At 56.3% G+C, this 17,473-nt stretch overlaps 5 protein-coding genes and 1 non-coding gene across 6 annotated transcripts; 4 read left to right on the plus strand and 2 right to left on the minus strand.

Annotated features, from left to right (window-relative positions):
- Window positions 1-2,230: 2,230 nt before the first annotated feature.
- Window positions 2,231-5,506, plus strand: CYME_CMP310C (probable WD repeat domain protein; the record flags this gene model as incomplete). Its single annotated transcript, XM_005537884.1, has 1 exon — window positions 2,231-5,506. The coding sequence occupies one exon, from the start codon at window positions 2,231-2,233 to the stop codon at window positions 5,504-5,506; it is 3,276 nt and encodes a 1,091-aa protein (XP_005537941.1).
- A 1,249-nt stretch (window positions 5,507-6,755) lies between these two features.
- CYME_CMP311C (TBP-1 interacting protein) lies at window positions 6,756-7,520 on the plus strand (the record flags this gene model as incomplete). The annotated part of the gene is made up of 1 exon (XM_005537885.1): window positions 6,756-7,520. The coding sequence occupies one exon, from the start codon at window positions 6,756-6,758 to the stop codon at window positions 7,518-7,520; it is 765 nt and encodes a 254-aa protein (XP_005537942.1).
- A 1,626-nt stretch (window positions 7,521-9,146) lies between these two features.
- On the plus strand, window positions 9,147-11,126 carry CYME_CMP312C (DBF2-related serine/threonine kinase Orb6; the record flags this gene model as incomplete). The annotated part of the gene is made up of 1 exon (XM_005537886.1): window positions 9,147-11,126. The coding sequence occupies one exon, from the start codon at window positions 9,147-9,149 to the stop codon at window positions 11,124-11,126; it is 1,980 nt and encodes a 659-aa protein (XP_005537943.1).
- CYME_CMP313T lies at window positions 9,983-12,373 on the minus strand. The gene has a single exon (XR_002461536.1). It is a non-coding gene; the product is annotated as a hypothetical transcript (transcript).
- Window positions 12,374-12,872: 499 nt separating this feature from the next.
- Window positions 12,873-13,607, plus strand: CYME_CMP314C (similar to tyrosine phosphatase Oca1p; the record flags this gene model as incomplete). Its single annotated transcript, XM_005537887.1, has 1 exon — window positions 12,873-13,607. The coding sequence occupies one exon, from the start codon at window positions 12,873-12,875 to the stop codon at window positions 13,605-13,607; it is 735 nt and encodes a 244-aa protein (XP_005537944.1).
- A 2,226-nt stretch (window positions 13,608-15,833) lies between these two features.
- On the minus strand, window positions 15,834-17,369 carry CYME_CMP315C (hypothetical protein, conserved; the record flags this gene model as incomplete). The annotated part of the gene is made up of 1 exon (XM_005537888.1): window positions 15,834-17,369. The coding sequence occupies one exon, from the start codon at window positions 17,367-17,369 to the stop codon at window positions 15,834-15,836; it is 1,536 nt and encodes a 511-aa protein (XP_005537945.1).
- Between the last annotated feature and the right edge of the window lie 104 nt (window positions 17,370-17,473).

The following is a 17,473-nucleotide window of genomic DNA, read 5'->3' on the forward strand; positions in this document are numbered from 1 at the left end:
CAAACAGTAGCAGGCAGGCATAGAGCTCTTTCTCCGGATCCATAAATGTCTTTGTCGCTGCAGTGGAGAGTCGACGCATTCCAAACAGAGTCGCACGGGTGCGTCAATATTGCCACACAACTGGGCGACGCAAACATGAGCTTCTCTGAATGTCCTGTATTCCATGGTGTAGGGCGTAAGCCTGCAGCCAGACTTGCAGAGCGTCGTGTATGCGGCACTGCGGCATCTCGAAATGCTGCATCCACAGCTCTACCTCTGTATTCCATCGTGCGATACATTCGCTTGGACGCCAACTTCGCCTCTCTGAAAGCGCTCATCTATGTCTATGCATTCGCGGTGCACTGTGGCATGTATTCCGTCTGTGACAGAGCGCTGTCGAAGCGAAAGCAGCACGCTGGGAGGCTTCCTCGCCCAGGGCATATTGCATGATAGCACGCTTGGATTCACGCTGTGCTTCAACACCCCCGTTCAACCATACGGTACTGCTGGACGAGTCGCACGAACGCGGGCTATGGCATGCGGCTTTTGTCATGCTCGCGATGCTGGATGGGCCCCTTCGATTGCGTCTGTGTCTGACACCAGCTTTCGGTGGAATAGTCTTCGAACGAGTCGTCGATGCGGTGATCCCGGAGCATCACACTCCATCGCTTTGACAGTAGCGATAATGCCGTGGACACAGCTTGCGCCGGGGCTTTTGCTCCAGCCAGCTTCGATGGTAAAGTCACGGTTTCTGGGATCAGCAGCCAGTGCCGTGCAGCGGAACTGAGTGATTCCGTTCCGCAGAGAGGTCGTGAGCATCCCGACTTTAATCCAAGCTCGCTCACCGATGCTCTATGCATATCTTGGAAGTATCCAAATGCTTGAGCTTTCCAAGTCGGTGCACGCCGCCCGGCGAATGGAATGCGCGATGCTCGTTGCCCTTTGGCGAACCTGCACGCGTACACCTGTATCGATTGGTGGCGTGGCGCCAAGAAGGTGCTCGCTCTACCTCGGATGCTCACGGAACGCTCGACACTCGGTTGAGCGCAAGAAATAGCCAATATCTCCGAGGAGAAGTATGCACTGTAAAGCTTGGCGGTTATCCATGGAACGATGGATGCTTCTCTGATCGGTGCTATCCAGCGTATCATCGGGAATCCCTGGCTCGTGTAAACATTCTGCTGGAAAAGAAGAGCGATGGGGTATTGTGGCGAACGATTTTCCCTTCCATATCCCATAGCGTTGCTCCCTGATATCCGGCGAAACGCCACATCGATATCACGCCGAAACTCCGGGTCGTTACTGCGGATCCGTACCACGTTCGCGTTGAGAAGTCTGGAGGTTCCGTTCGATGGATGCAAGCGCTCCATCCATAGAACCGGGGCTTCATCGAGAGACTCTCTGGATGCCGAGGGTTTGTCTCGAGCACTATGCTTTTGCGGGCGCCGGCTTGAGCGCGAGCGCCCCAGTTTCTCTGCTTCATACGAGAGGCCTTGAATGGAGCTCAGGTTCGACTGCAGAGTCCATAATGTGTCATGAAAGCACGCCCTGGCGAAAGTGCAACCCGTCTACCTCCGTTATGGAGGTGTGTTCGGTGCAGACCTCGATCGTGGGTAGCGTCCGCACACCCGCAAGCTGCTCACCTGATGCACCGATGCGACACTTGCGAGTACAGGGCTCTGCTATGGATCCTGCGAGATATTCGCAATGCCCATGCAACCCAATTCCTCGAAAATACTCTATGTTGTGAGCACCAACCGCACTCTGGATCAGGGCTCATCCTTTATGGATTGGAAAGCGTGCTCCGCTACTGGTCGATGTCTAGCCTCGGGCGAGAACCGGCTACGACATGAATCCCCAGCACACTGTCGCTGCTGCTACTGCTACTACTACTGTCAGATGCGCGAAAAATGCCTATTAGAAACGGAGAGCGCTTCTCTTGGTGTTGCCGTATGCAGGCTTCACTATATCAATGTTCGAACCGCTGCATTATGGACCTCCATCATAACACCCGAGCATGCTATATACCGCAGGTGCGCTGGTATCCCGCGTATCGACTGAGCGACACACCATCGATCATCGAAAAAAAAGACCAGTACCATGCCTCGGAAGCAGATCGATCGCCGCTCCAGCCAGATGCAGGGTTGCGTCATTCCCGCGCTTGTGCAGCGTCTGGGTAACGCGACTCCTTGACGCTAGGTAAACGGACGCTTTTTGCGGACGCTAGGAGCGATCCTACCGGTCGTGTTGGATGGTGATTTTCACGAAACCCGTTTGGCTTCGTCACGCGGCCGGGACTGGGAACGGACCTCTGGGCGTCCAACGTGGCTTTGGAACCGGGGAGCAAACAAACAGTTTGTCAACAAGCAGTGACAGACGGCGAGCAGGAGCTGATAACGCCTGTGTGCCCATTTTCTCTCTAGACATTCAGCCGTGCGCTCGTGATGCTCCTCTGGATGAGGTGCGACTAGCGACATGTGGACAGGATGGAAAGATCCATTTATGGCGGCTAGGTGCGCTCTGGGAGGACGCCAAACAACAGTGCGCTCGCCTTCTTGGTAAGCCCGGTGCACCGCACGAAAGCACGACACCACAACAGAACGGTGCATGTGAGAACACTCTGGAGTCGGCACTGATCGGCGTTGTAACACCGGCACACCAGGGTGCTGCGAACGTCGTTCGCTGGCATCCGGGCGGCAACGTTCTAGCCTCTGGTGGCGACGACGGCACTGTCTTGCTATCTAGTCGAGTGCCTGCTGCTGCTGGAGCGGTGACGGCGGTTGAGCCATTTGCCCGCGGGACGTTGCTTCAAGCGCCGCTCGGTGCGGCCTGCAAGGAACACTGGTCTGTTTGTACGATCTTACGCGCACATGACTCGGACGTTCTCGACGTGAGTTTTGCCCCGCACGGGGAGGCGCTTGCCTCCTGCTCAGTGGACAATACCGTATGCGTCTGGCGTATAGAGCTGAGCACAAAGCATGGGGATGATGATCAATGGATCACTGCAAACGGGAGCCTCCTTGCTCGCCTGCGAGGCCATCATGGGATGGTGAAAGGCGTCTCCTGGGATCCGGCTAACCAGTTCATTGCCACCCAGTCTGACGATCGCTCGGTGCTCTTGTGGCGTACCGACCACTGGGGCGAAATAGAAAGACGCCTTTCTGAAGAGTTTGAGGCGGCGACGACTGAGGCAAACTTGCGATCCTGGTTTATGCGATTGGCATGGTCGCCATCGGGTGCCGAGCTTGTCGCCACCAACGGCTATCGGAACAAGTGCCATGTTGCGCCTCTGTACCGTCGTATACAGGACTTTGCAGATCCGATCGAGTTTGTTGGGCATCGGGCGCCAGTGGTGTCAATTCGATGGTCACCGTGCGTATACGCACGCTCACCGCATCCTCCATTCGAGGAGAAGAACAGACTCTATTTTTGCGTCGCCCTAGGTAGCAAAGATCACGGCTTGACGATCTGGCGAGCAGACCACGGCAAACCGTTCGTTTCTCTCGTAGATTTATTTGACGGGGATGTTCTGGACTTGAGTTGGAACACTGCCGGCGATATTCTGGTAGCTTGTTCAACGGACGGGAGTGTTTTCTTTGCGCAGTTTGATCCGGAAGAGCTTGGCTACGTTGTACCAGAGGCGGTAGCCAAGGAGGCGATCACCAAAGAGATGACTCTGTTCACTGGTGGCGTGAACCCCCTGCGGGCACATCCATCGAACCAGCTGGGAGATGCGAGCTGTGGTATGCTGGATCCCGTCGCACTTGCACTGCAGCGGAGCAAGCTCGCGCAGCAAGCACCCGCATTCGCGAAGAGCGGAGCAGAGACCAGTACACCTGTCGTCGAGCATTCGATGCCGGGGGATTCGCGCCCGCCATCCTCAGGCAAAGCGGGCGCGAAGGAGCCCAGCCCTGCTGCTGGCGTCCAGCTGCGTTTGGAAAATCAGCGGGAGGAACGTCTTAAGGACGGGAAGCGAAGGATCATTCCAGTACCGATAGGCGGGCAACACGCCACTGCCACACCGTCGCTCGGCGTTGCAGCTAAGCAGCATGCTGCTCACTTGGCGTCAGCGGGCGTTGAGCGCGAACCACTTGACTCTGCTGATGCCGTGCAGGCGAAGAAACGCCAACGGTCACTTGCGATGAATGGCGCCTCCACACCAGAAGTGCTGCCAAAACCTCCTAGAAATGCACTCCGTAGCGACAGCGGCGTCCGAAGAGAGCAGTCGTTGGCGAACAACCATACAGAGATGCATGGTCTCGCCACCGCTGCCGCGACACCGAAAGCGACCTCTACAGTAGCACCGGTGGCTTCATCGGGAACCCCCAGGTCAACGATTCCTCTGTCGACCGGCACGGATACAAGAAGACGTCTCTGGATTCTCGAGGACGCTTCGCCGAATTTTTGCATCGAATCTGTTGGTCAACCACTGAATACTTCGCTCGTTTTTGGGGTGCGCTCTGGTTCGCCTCTATGGAAACAAGTCGTTCGGGGAGCCGTCACTGCGCTCACCAGCACACCTGGATCCAATGCAATCATCCTGGGTACTAGTGATGCTGCACTGCACGTACTCTCTGGCCGCAGTGGACTCCGCCTGGCGCCACCGTTCATGTTGGATGCACCAGCGATCTGGATGGCACGCCATGAACGAGTGATCCTCATCTTAACCGAAAAGGCTTCGTTCCAAGTCCATCACGTCACCGATTTGACGGACTGGAGGCCCGAGCAAACCTCGCGCCCACTCGCTTGGGGCAGTGCCAGTTTTCTGCTGGCGAGCGAAAATCTCGAGCCAGTGCGGTTGTTGCCCGAACGCTTCGAATGGGATGCTTCGCGTCAAGTGCTACTCCTGTTTCTCCGCAACGGCGATGTCTATATGCATCAGGGTGCGCACGCCACATGGATCCGGCTGATGGAAGACACTTTCCTTGCGAGTCCCTTTTCTGAGGCGACGGTATCCGCAACCGGCTACGACGCCCGAAAGCAGCAGGCTTTGCCGACCCTGGACTGCACGGATCCGTGTACCGAAGACAGGAATTTTTCGTTTATTGATCCAGAGCGCGTAGGTCTGCGCGAGGTTGCGGACCCAGAACGGGAAGCGAGTGACACGACAGCACATCTCGAGCTTTTGTTTGTGACGGCCTTCAGGTTGCAGAAGGAAGCTGAGGCTCGTTTCTGGTTACAGAGGCTGGTCGAGTGGCTCGTCCAGATCGGTGACGAGGCCCGTCTTGTTGCGCTTTGTGATCAACTCGGGGGTTTCAGCACTACTGTGAGTTCAGGGGAATGCATCGACAGCCAGCAGCGCGATGGCTGGAAAGCTTCCAATATGGCGCTCATTCGACAGATTGTGTTACCACTGCTGGCATCGAATCCCGCTCTGGAAACCATTCTGAATACATATCGTGAGTTGTTGATTGGGGTTTCCCAGAGCCAAGAGCGGCTACCCGCACCTGCGCTACTCGAACAAGTCGTTTCTACTACCGCAGATGCCGCTGAGGACAAGGCGGGTGAAAGCTCCCCACTCGCCTAGCAGGTGCATCGAAAGCTCGCTGGCGACGCTGCGAGCCATGTCAACGTGTCGAGAGGCTTATTGCTTGTTCCGAAAGAAGCTGGATCTCGTTTCCGCCCCGCGGGAAGTGCATCGTGCACCAGAAGCGGCATCGCAGGTATTCTGTGCGATGGACGGATGCGGGGCTTTGGCGTTTCCACAAACTCAGCGCTACTAAAGGTAGACGGGCTGACATTGCTGCCTCGCGCGCGCTCTGCGTCAAGTCCGTTCGTTGTGATTGTGGCTGGTTCCGAGAAGCGCGTGCTACCACACGTGGACCCTTCAGTGTCACCGCCGATTTTGCGGAGAGCATTCCAATGAACTTGGCGGAGCAGAGCTTTCGGCGACCTCGACGTTCGCGAGCGTGCGGCATCGCTGTCTCTGCTCCGCTGAGCTCGGCGTTAACCGTAGGTGTGGCGCACGAGAGGTCGCTGGACCTAGTAAGTCTCTATTCGTAAATTGGAGGCGATTCATGGATGAATGGAATGCTCAGGCGTTGATACAGAACCTTGGGCAGTGTCCCTAGATATTCAGATTGCCCGTGCATTCACAGAACATTTGGAGCAATGCTTCCATCCAGTATCACAGGTAACTTGAATAAACCTTGGGCAGTATCCCTAGATATCCAGGTTGCCCGTGCATTCACAGAACATTTGGAGCAATGCTTCCATCCAGTATCACAAGCAAATTGAAAGCACCTTGGGCAGTATCCCTAGATATCCAGATTGCCCGTGCATTCACAGAACATTTGGAGCAATGCTTCGATCCCATATTCCAAGAGAAACATGTCGATGCGTGCTCGTGATGAGTGGCATAGAGTCACGCATCCTGGGACACGCATCGACAAATAACCAACAATGCAAATGCATGCACGCGCACCTCATGCGCTATTTACTCACTGAGCGACAGCGCGCGTCACCATCCGTGACTCGTCGTTGAACTTGGAGCCGACGTGTGGAGCGATGAACACACTACCAATCGCTGATATCAAGTGCGCAATCGAGGATTCCTTGTCCGAATCAACGTTCTGTCGATGGGAAGGAATGTTGCGAAGCTCGCCATGATAGGCGCGCTGCTGCTGGATGCGTGCGCGGGCAGCGGCGTGCGCGCACTGTCGATGCTGGTGGCGGGAACGCTGGCGCCAACACCGTGCCGTCTACTGCTGGACGGTGTCGCACTGGGATTACCCGCTACAGCGCGTGTGCTGACGTTGCGCGAACTGGGCGAGTCCATGCCGGCAAAGTCGCCTTCAACGAGAAAGAAAAGAGCTCGGACGAAAGATGAAGATGAGGAGAACGTGGACACCGGTAATCAGACGACAGCACCAACATTTCGAGATAAGAACTTGCAGCTCGTCCACGATTTTCTCGCGAGTCAGAACCGGCCGTTCTCGTTGCAAAATATTCTAGACAGTTTAGCAAATAAGGGAGACATGAAGAAAGCTGCTTTGGATAAAGCACTTACTGAACTGGTAACTTCAGAGTACGTAACCTGCAAAGAGTATGGAAAGGCTAAACTGTACCTGATTCGGCAGAAGAATATCGCCCTGCCGTCTGCCGAAGAGACAGCTGCACTGGACTCGCGTCTGGAGACACTTGCGAACGAGCTCGAGGAACTATCAGCGGAGTGCCAGGTGCTGGAGGCTAAGATCAGTGAGCTCTCTGCGCAGCCTCGAACAGAGGAAGCAAAAGAGCGGGTTGCTCTTCTAGAAACCGAAACTGCGACGATCGACGAGCGCATTGAAAAGCTCCAAGTACACTGTGCCGGCTACGATAGCAGCCGACGGCAGTACATTCAGCAACAGCACGAACGAGCGCTTAAAGCGCTGCGTCTCAGGCGTTCCCGGGCACGGCAGATCATTCTTCAAATGGCCGAGGGTATGGAGCGCAAGCCGCGGGAGCTCGCCGACGAGATTGGCATCGAATCCGACTCCGACGACTGGTTGACGGCGAGCCGGAGCGTCGTTTCGAATGCTCGATCAAAGGCAGCTGTTTAGACGGCGTGCGTGCGCTGTCGCCCGTGCCTATCGACATTCGAGCGAGACTGCTCAGGGCTGGGGACGCGATCGCCTTGATGGCGTGCACCTGGTGGCAGAGGCGGCAGCGACTTTTTCCTGTTGTGTGCGAGCATCTGCGCTGGGGCATCGCTTGGGCGCAGGCACACTGGCACATTGTCTTTTCGAGCGTTGCGTCCACGGCCGAAGAGAATGGACCGAAGGAACATGCGCATTGTCTGCGCGCAAAAGTGCATCCGATGCGGGCCCAGTTCACCGATCGTAAAACGTCCAGCTGCACTTTGAAGGGTATCTTGCTGGGGTGTCGAGGAAAGGCGCGCTTCCACAGACGCGTTGATGTTGTGGGTCGCTTCGATCTCCCGCTGCAGAGAAGGTTCCACCTGTTCCGCCAAAGTCAACGGACCATTCAGTTCTTTGTAGAGCGATGATTCCGATCCTGTTAGAATGTCGATAGCATGTTGCCAGTTTGCATAGATTTGGATGCATGAATAGGATGCACACAAGGTGACACCGCACCACATCATCGACTTTACATCTCGCCTCTGGACCACTACATCCATTCTATTTCCAAACAATACGATGCGCCCAGATATTCGCCCTACCCCACTAGCCACGAACGACGATCAACGCACAAGTGAAGTGGAGCGTACTGCCCGAAAACAGCGTCCCTTTCACAGCAACGTATGCGTGTGCGCACACGCTAGCTAGCGCCCTGCCCCAACTAGCGGTAAACCGATGAGCTCGGCAAGCGCTGCCCATCAGAGATCATCCACGTCAACGTTGCATACTCACCTGACTATTCTTCCATTCATGAAAAGATGCTAATTCGAGCAATCATGAGGTTCTCGAGGCATGCGTGCTGCCTGGACACGCACCAGCTAAAGTACAATTTATCCAAGTTCTAATGTCGACGTTCTCCGGTGTGCACCGATCCAGTGCCGAATTTCCCGCCGCCACCGCCCGGGCGCCTATGATCGCAGCGTTGCTGCAGCTGCGGCCTCGACACGCCCGGCGCTTGATGCGTGTCCGGCGTGAGCGCGAGCAGACACGCCCACACCACTGCCGTCGACTGCGGCAGCGACCGGCTGAGGCACACGGCACCACGAGTGACTGAACGACTGAGTGACCGACTGACTGCTATTGACAAGAACGAGCACCGAAGCAGTGAACACAGGCACTTGGGACCAGATCACTACTGGACTGTTCTTGTTGTCGTCGTCGTTTTCCTGAAAGCAACCTGCTGGAACGAGACAAGCACAGTGCAGACGCGTCGCAGCACGTTTTGGTGCGATCGACGGTCGCTGGTACAAGTATCGCTGAGCGAGCGCTTGTCAGTGCGCAGCACTACTGGGATACGAGTGTAACAGATCCGCTGCGGTACTGTGTGTGATTCTGGGTACTTCTCGAAGACGTGTCCACGCAGCTGTTCGTGGCGTCCCGAGCAGCCGATCCATACCAGTGATTCCATTTTTTGCCTCTGAAGCTATACGGCGCGTCGCGGTGAGTACGTAAAGACGCAACGACGACACACGGCGTGCGAGCGACTTTCTTGTGCGTCTCTGGTGCATCTTTGCGTCTGCTGGGGAACGACTTCAGCAGGGGCCGTTCATGATGCTCCAGCCTGCGGGTGCAGGCGCATCACCTCATTTGGTGCGCATGTCTAGGGACCAGCCCGGCGAGCTGCACGCGGATTCGGATTCGGCGAAGAGCTCTTCAAGCTGTCCGACAACTCCTTTTCAATCAGTGACGACGGTAGGCTCTCTGGAGATATCGAAGTCTCCGGCTCGAGTTCCACCCGCTGGCGCACCAGCTGCATCCGTTGAGCAGACAGCAGTTGCGAGCTCTTCAGTTGCCTCCTCGCGGCAGGTCAATGAGAGCCAACGGCGAGTCCTGTACGCAAAACGATTGATAGAGCAGTATTACCGCAACTTTGCCCACGCATTCAACGAGTCCGAAGCACGACGTCAACTTCTTGAGGAACGGCTCGAGCGCCTTCGTCTCTCGGATGCGGACAAACAGATGCTACGCCGCGAGCACTTCCGACGGGAAAAGGAGTTCGCGCGCGAAATGCGCAGTCGAATAACCCTCGATGACTTTGAACACATCGCAATTATCGGCCGGGGAGCGTTTGGCGAAGTTTCCCTAGTCCGCAGTTGCGAGTCCGGCGAGCTCTACGCCATGAAACGTCTCCGCAAGAGCGAAATGCTTCGCAAGGACCAGGTGGCGCACGTACGAGCCGAGCGCGACCTCCTGGTGCTTGCAGAGTCCGCTTCATACGTCTGTAAGCTATACTGCACGTTCCAGGACGCTGAACACCTGTACCTTGTCATGGAGTACCTACCGGGCGGTGATCTTATGCAGTTGCTCATTCAGAGGGATACCCTTGACGAGGACAGCACACGTTTCTACGCTGCCGAAATCGGAACCGCAATCGAGCAGGTGCATCGTCTAGGATTTACTCACCGCGACATCAAACCTGACAATATTCTTATCGCGAAGGATGGTCACATTCGATTATCCGACTTTGGACTCGCTGCGGCCTATGAGCTGCAAGTCTACGGCATGGCGCCGTTGTTGGAACCGGGCGCAGATCTGACGTATACCGGCGGGGATCGTATCGCAGCTATGAGCGAGGCAGAACGCAAAGGCTCCTGGCGACGCGGTCTACGACGCCGCATGTTTTCCACGGTCGGCACTCCGGACTACATCGCACCCGAAGTGCTCATGAAGAGGGGTTACGGCAAGGAGTGTGACTGGTGGAGTCTGGGTGTCATCATCTTCGAAATGCTCTACGGATATCCGGCCTTTTATTCGGAAAACTCCGTGGAGACTTGTCGCAAAATACTCAATTGGCGCACGACGTTGCAGTTCCCCGCGAGACCGAACGTGTCTCCAGCAGCCAAAGACCTCATCCGTTCTCTCTTGACAGATCCCGAAAACAGGTTGGGCGCCCGCGAAGGTCTCGAGGACTTCAAACGTCATCCCTTTTTCCACGGCTTTGACTGGAATCGCATGCGAGAGATGCGGGCACCGTTCGTGCCCGAACTCAGTCATGATGCCGATACTCGCTACTTTGACCACTTCGAGGACGATACGCACCCAAAAAGCCAGGAAGCCAAGGCCACTGTACCGCCTGCGGGACGCACCGGCACTGAACCGCGGAGCACTGCACCCGCGAACACTCTGGCGAGCCCAGCACGCCCGCGACCAGCTGTCACGCTGCCGCCTGCTGATCAGCGAAAGCCCCAACAGGTGCCCCGTGTAGTTGACATTGAGGGCGCCCAAGCGGACGCCTCGTTGACTTCGACGAACGCCAGGTCATCGACAGCCTCGAGGACACCCACGACAAGAGCGTTCCCGCTGAACGCGGACCCAGCAAGTCGCAAACAAGGCGAGCTCCGGGGTTCGCGTAAAATCTTTCGGGAGCAGCTTCGAATGCAGCCTTTTCTTCGGTACTCGTATCGAGACCTGCACGCTCTAGGAGAGGGCGACGCGTCGTTCCTTGGTTTCACGTACCGTCGTTTTGGTGTTCGGAGCCAACAGCGAGGTTCGCTGCGAGGGGCTTTCGACCCCAAACACCCGTCCTAGGCTCGATGTTCGCGGTTTGCTTTCAGTGGCGCTGAGCTTGCGTGTGTGAACTTGCATCTGCGAAGGTTGAGGCACCCAAAGCTGCGGAGCTGCCTCCCACTCGCTGCTTCAGCGTAACCGCTTCGCGACATGAGCTGTCGCCCAGCAACAACGCGAATGGTTCAACGATGCCACTTGCGTAGCGTGGATGATATTCGTGCATGCGTCAACCTATTCTTTTTCAAGATGCACAGTGGAGCATTACCGACTCTCGATGAAGATTCATCAGGGAATCTCGGGACTGGCGCTCGCGTCTGCTCAGGAATGCGTCGCTTCTGTCTCTCTCTCTCGCTTGTTCACATGATGCATCCAACCTGATGCACTAGAGCGGTATCACGTTATTCCGCCTTGTACGCAATGTTCTATCGAAAGCGATGCCACACACTGATCAGGCCCCAGTCTGGGGCGTGCGAACGCTTCCATTTCGTGACCGCTTGATCGACATCGTTCTTGGCTTCGCCGCACGAGACGCCTATTACCCATCCCTATCGTACCCGACTTGCTCCCTGTGCGCTTATGGCTGGTGTTGAGCGCATCGCCTCTGTCATCCCTGTCCCGATCGACGCACAACGCGTATGCGTCGTGCTCCACGGTATGCAGGGACATTCTCGGTTTCCTTTGGGCGTGTGCAGCGTCCCTAAAAGCTGCAGATGCTACTGCAGTCGCATGTAGATAGAGGCAGGATCGAGTTGAGCATGCACTCAAAGCATGCACACCACGAAGCGTCCGGATAGTATGTGCCCCTCTAAGCGCTTTCGCAAGCGTCCATGTCGAGCCACAGCGTCGTCTACCGCCACCCACGAATACCTCTGGCCTGCGTAGACTTCACCCGGGGTCAGCGACGCCGCGTGCTGTCGCAAGTCGGAGTCGTCGTCGCTGACGCAGTCTACACGTCACGTGCGGCTAACTTCCAGCCTAGATGATCACGTAGAAGCGGTTGACCTTGATGCATGCATGATGGTAGCGCTTGCAGTGCCGAGTGCCTCGTGTTCCCGCTATACATTTCAAAGGGTGGGGCGCAGCTCGTGGCCCTGGCAGCCGGACCATTGCAACCTGTACCTATGAAACTGGACGGGGCCTGTAGATTCAAGTACTGCACATTTCCTGAGCCCGGTTCAAAAAACGCAGAGGCTCGTCAGAGACCTGCTCCCTGTCGTTCTCCCCGGCGTCGTTTAGAGCGGCGGCTTCCCAGGTTTGTCACTGGATAGAAGTGATCACGCGGTTGCGACCCGAAAGCGTGCGCTTTGAAACGTACGACATGGTCTTCGGCTTATCTACATCGAATTATATCGTTCTTCTAAAAACGATTCGCACGCAAACAGCGAACACCTCCGCAAAACAGAGGCTACCCGTCTCCACTGCTCTAAAGCGCAGCGCTTTCGCGACGAGTCGGTCGTGCACCGGCGCTTGAACGCTATGCTGCTCGGCTCGCAGTTGTCCCTGTTGTGAAGCGCAGCCTCCAGGTTCACGCACAAGTGAGGGAGAACGCCAGCATCCGGCGACTGAAACCGTCGTAGAGTCGCAGGGGAACCTATACGTCAGCGGGCTTGAGCGTACGAACTCTGCAGTCACACGAGCGCCGTTTGAAACGCGAGCACTTCTAGTGGCATGGGCGCTCAACGACGCTGTCACTGTTGATTGGACGGAGCTGCACCTGTGTTTGCAGGCACTGCTTCCTTCACAACAACAACAACAACAACAACAACTATGAGCCGCTCGAGTGCGACCAAGGCAGAGACGCTGGCGACGCTCTCACCGCCAGAGTCGTTCGGGATCGTCGAGCAAGGCGTTTACCGCGCGAACTTGCCACATCCTCTCAGTTTCCCTTTTCTAAAACATCTAAACCTGAAGACTGTGCTGATGCTTTCTCAAGAGTCGCCGACGCGCGTTGTCACCCAGTTTTTCGAGGATAACCAGGTGGAGCTCGTGCAGCTCGGCATGCGGGTCTTCAAGCCGACTGAGGCTTCCTGGAAACCCTGTTCTGAGGAGCTCGTGAAAGAGGCTCTCGAAACTGTACTCTGTCGTGCAGCGCACCCGTTGTTGATCTGCGGTGCAAGCGGCGTGCACGCCGTAGGCGTCGTTGTTGGATGTCTGCGGAAACTACAGGGCTGGAGTCTGAGCTCGATCGTCAATGAGTACCGCAGCTACGCCGGCACCAAAACCCGTTACGTCGACGAGCAGTTTATCGAGCTCTTCGATATTGATCTGGTTCAGGTGCCGGCTGACCCCGAGCGGGTGTACCTACCGTCCTGGTACCACGTATACCAGCAGTTTGCTGAGGAGGATCGACAGCGCTTTCGCAGCGCTAGTGCGCGGGGCGAGATCACCAGAGATGGCATTTTGAGTCACGCCACGTTGAGTTATTGGAAATATTACTTTGCCACGTGTACGGCTCCATTGTGCTCGAGTGAACTTGCATGCGACCGCTCAGATAGCGCTTAGCCAAGGCGTGCCAGACCCGCACGTTGACAAACCCATGGCATGTCGCGCAACGGCCAACGTGTGAAGCGAGATGGTGTCCGGTGGTGCCTTGTCTTTGCCAGGCGTTGGCATTGAAAACTATGTATCGACACTGGTGTCGGATGGAGACGGAATGCTGGAATGGTCGCTCTGCTCCTGAATTTCGATGTTTTCTACGTTTACGACGTGAAGAACGTCGGCATTCCAAGTGCAGCAAAAAGGGCTCACGTACGCATAAGTAGTTTTAGGAATCTCGGTCGTCGTTTTGGAGTGCCCCATACGACTCCATGTCGATCGACTTCGCCACGTCACCGCCATGAGCATGGTTCGTGATATCCTCGAAGGAGGATTCGTAACGTAACCGACATGTCTATCCAATGCATTCGTACGAGGCTTCACGCTTCTCCTTTCGTTACGTCGGACATGCCCAAATCGCGCATGCTTCAGGTTCTCGATCTTCTGTTTCAAGGCATTTTATGGGCGAAGCGAATTGCACCGACAGCTTGATAAGGACAAACACTCGACGTCGTTGCCTGAGGACCTGTTGACGAGCTCATGTCGGAACTTTACTGAACTTGTCACGTCAGACGATCTCTTCCATTCGAAAAACAAATGACATTCTCTTTTCACCCACTGACAAAAGCGCATTCGATACCTGCAGCACGGTACCTCTGCGGGGATATGCGCCCAGAGGCTCCCGCCGGTTTTCCCGGTCGGAAAAGAGTCATGCACTCGGAATCGAGTCATCGCCGCGCTCTCTTGCAGTGGCGAGTGCGTCACTGCCTTGCACGAAGAGAGCGTTGACGGAAAGGATTGTTACGACTTGCTCTCCAGCCTGGATCCTCCTACTGGTGTTGCTTTAGTCATGGACAACATCGTGTTCCATGAATCCTCTGTCGAATGGAACAGTGTGCGCATGCACGTGCAGCGCAGCGAGTACTTGCCGATGAGATTGCCCAGAAGAAGCCCGTGATCGGACGGTATGGCACCGGGTGCGGATACGGACCAAGGCACCCAGCGGAGACCTTGATTCTCGTCAACGGGGGCGTATACCAAGCGTTGACGCAATCTATAACGCGCAACAGGTCCGCCCTTGGGAGAGGAATTGTGGTGGTGGACGTGTGCGAACACCTGGTCTCAGACAAGTGTTTCTGTTGTGAAGAGCGCACCGACGATGCACACAAGGAGGGTACGTATTGCGAGTGGAGCGTAGATCGCAACTTGCGCCTACGCATGAAATACGTGAAGAGCTGCTGGGAGCTGTGTAATCGGGTCTTGGGCGCTGCCATCAACATCCGTCGACTGCGCACAGCAGAGTTGTCGCTACGAGAGACACCGGTATATCGAAAGCAGGAGATCACAGGGAGAAAACGAAGTAGTTGCAAAAATGCCCACAAAGGCTACTGCTGACAAAATTTGGAAGACACGCAATGTTGAACATGTACACCCGAGTTTGACAACCCGTCTCACCGTAAGCTGATACGGGCATCGTGCATCGTATTGTACCATGCGGTGCAGAGACGCAGCGATCGGCCATGCTCTACATAGAACACATGCTTGGTCATACCTTTTGAGACGGTGGCGTATGGTTCGGGTTCGCGGAGCCGCGCCCGAGGCCGTCCGTACTTTACAAAAGAATCCATGGGAAGCTTCCGCAAGTTGGATTCATGACTGCTTCCGAGCCGCCTTTGGGTGTACGGCAAGCATACCGTAGCCGGCAGCGATGGGAGCAGCGCGCAGGGCCCCGTCTGTGTTTCAAGCAAGAATCCTTGGGAAGCTCCCGTTCGCACGCAACATGACTGCTTCACAGCCGACTTGGGGCGTACGAGAATCCCAGCGCACAACCGATAGCGATTGCGGCATGGTCGGAAGCCGGGCACCACGACCACTGCGAAATGGCCGCCATGCCCAGCGTGCGGCTGTCGCCGCCTAACCGGTTACACACGTTACCGCTGCAGTTGCAGCAGCAGGACGTGGAAGCGTATTCCGCAGGGGTAGTGTCGCCGGCCCTGACTGCAACAAAACGTCTGAGGGCGTCTGTTTCATGCAGACGACAGGCCTCTCTGCCGCCGTTCGGTCCAAGTCGGGCCCCAGGCTGGAGGCATCGTTGCGCTCCGTGGCAACGGTGCCAACAATCTGACCTGATTCGCTCGACGAGCTGGGAAGCAGATCCGAATAGAGGTCGGCACGGAAAGCTACTGTATAACGCTAGCGAGAAGCGCTACTGTCGCCCTTGGGGCAGTGAACGTTCTCCATGCTGCGCGCGAAAAACCACTCGGGTGGCGAGCGAAACGCATTGGCGATCCGACTGAAAGTAGATGCCTCCCGCTCGGGCTCTACCAGGTCCGGCGACCCGCATTCCTCTTTGAAGGAGTCCAGTGGCGTTGCTGGAGCCGGCTCTAGACTTCCAGTGCCAGCTGGCGGGGTCAGATCACTGGGCGCTCTCGGTGAAGCGCCAGCCGGGGGCGACTCTTCCCAGGCGTTTCCCTCGAGCGAGAGCAGCCGCTGCATAGGTCGCTCATTCCAGCGGAGACATCGTGATACCGAACGAAACCAATCCTGTGTCTGGTCGTTATAATTCAACGTAGCTAGAGGCCAAGGTGATATCTGAACTCGTAAGTAGTCCCCGCGCTGGAGTTCCGTGCGCGCTCGTCCGTCGAAACTGACCCAGGCTGAGCCCCGCGCATGACGCGATACGCGAATTTTCAGCGTTACATAGTCTGGAAAGATCACCGGTCGAAATGACAGCGAGTGCGGACAAATCGGCGTCAGTAGAATAGCTGGTACCGAAGGATGCACCATCGAGCCGTTGCTCGACAACGAGTACGCTGTGGAACCCGTCGGCGTCGCCAGGATGACTCCGTCAGCTTGAATGCGCGTCACTGGAAAGTCATCGCAGTAACATTCCAGATTACTGAGAAACGGTGCTGGACCACGGTCGACGACGACTTCGTTCAATACAGTCTTTTGGATCAGGGGTCGCTGACCATCGCCATCCTTGTAGATAGCACAGTCCAGCCTCATTCGCAGCGTAACGGTGACGTCGCTGCCGCGCATTACCTCCCGAACGCATGACGGGAAATTGTTGAACGGAAAGGGTGTGAGAAAGCCCAAAGATCCTAGATGAAAAGGCATCAGTGGTGGTGCCGCTTTCGGAAAGAGCGATGCACAGGCGTGCAAAACGAGTCCATCACCACCCAAGCAGATGACCAGGTCGATGGGTGTCTGCGTCTGTTCTCGTGGAAAGTGCAACGTGCCCGGTAGCGTGTGCTCTGTTTCCGAGTAGAGGATGAGTTCTGGATACTCAGCTTCAAGCCATTGACATATTTTAACCGCGGAACTTCGAGCAGAATCAGAGTAGACGGTGAAGAGAATCAGAATGTGTCGCACCGGGCGAGACCAGCGCAAGTAAATGTTGCGATAGCTTGCCGGTAGCAAAGGACGGTGCAGAACGCGCCACTCAAGAGAGCATGCCGTTGGTTTCTGTGCGAGCTGCTCAAGAACCTCACTGGCTGTGTGTACGTGCGGCAAACGCGGTACCTCTGGCGGCGATACCGCTCTCCCCTGTGCACAGGGGTTCACGGTGCGTCGCTCCTCGGGGGTCAGCGGGTCCGAGAACCGCTGCGTTTCCTCCTCTGCGGCTTCGAGTTGAATTCCGCTGAGTACGCTACGTAGCTGGGAGCACTGTTCGTCCTGTCGAACAGACAGACACCCACTCCCAAGAATAAGTTGTGCTGCGGACATGGAGCGCCGCCTCCGGCAGCACCGCAACCTGACCAAGCGTCAAACGTCGCATAGGCAGTGTACAGGGGGGGCGAGCGGCGCCCCCCCGCCTCCCCCGCCCCAGA

This window comes from Cyanidioschyzon merolae, chromosome 16, assembly GCF_000091205.1.
Source record: "Cyanidioschyzon merolae strain 10D DNA, chromosome 16, complete genome".
NCBI classification, from domain to species: Eukaryota; Rhodophyta; class Bangiophyceae; order Cyanidiales; family Cyanidiaceae; genus Cyanidioschyzon; species Cyanidioschyzon merolae.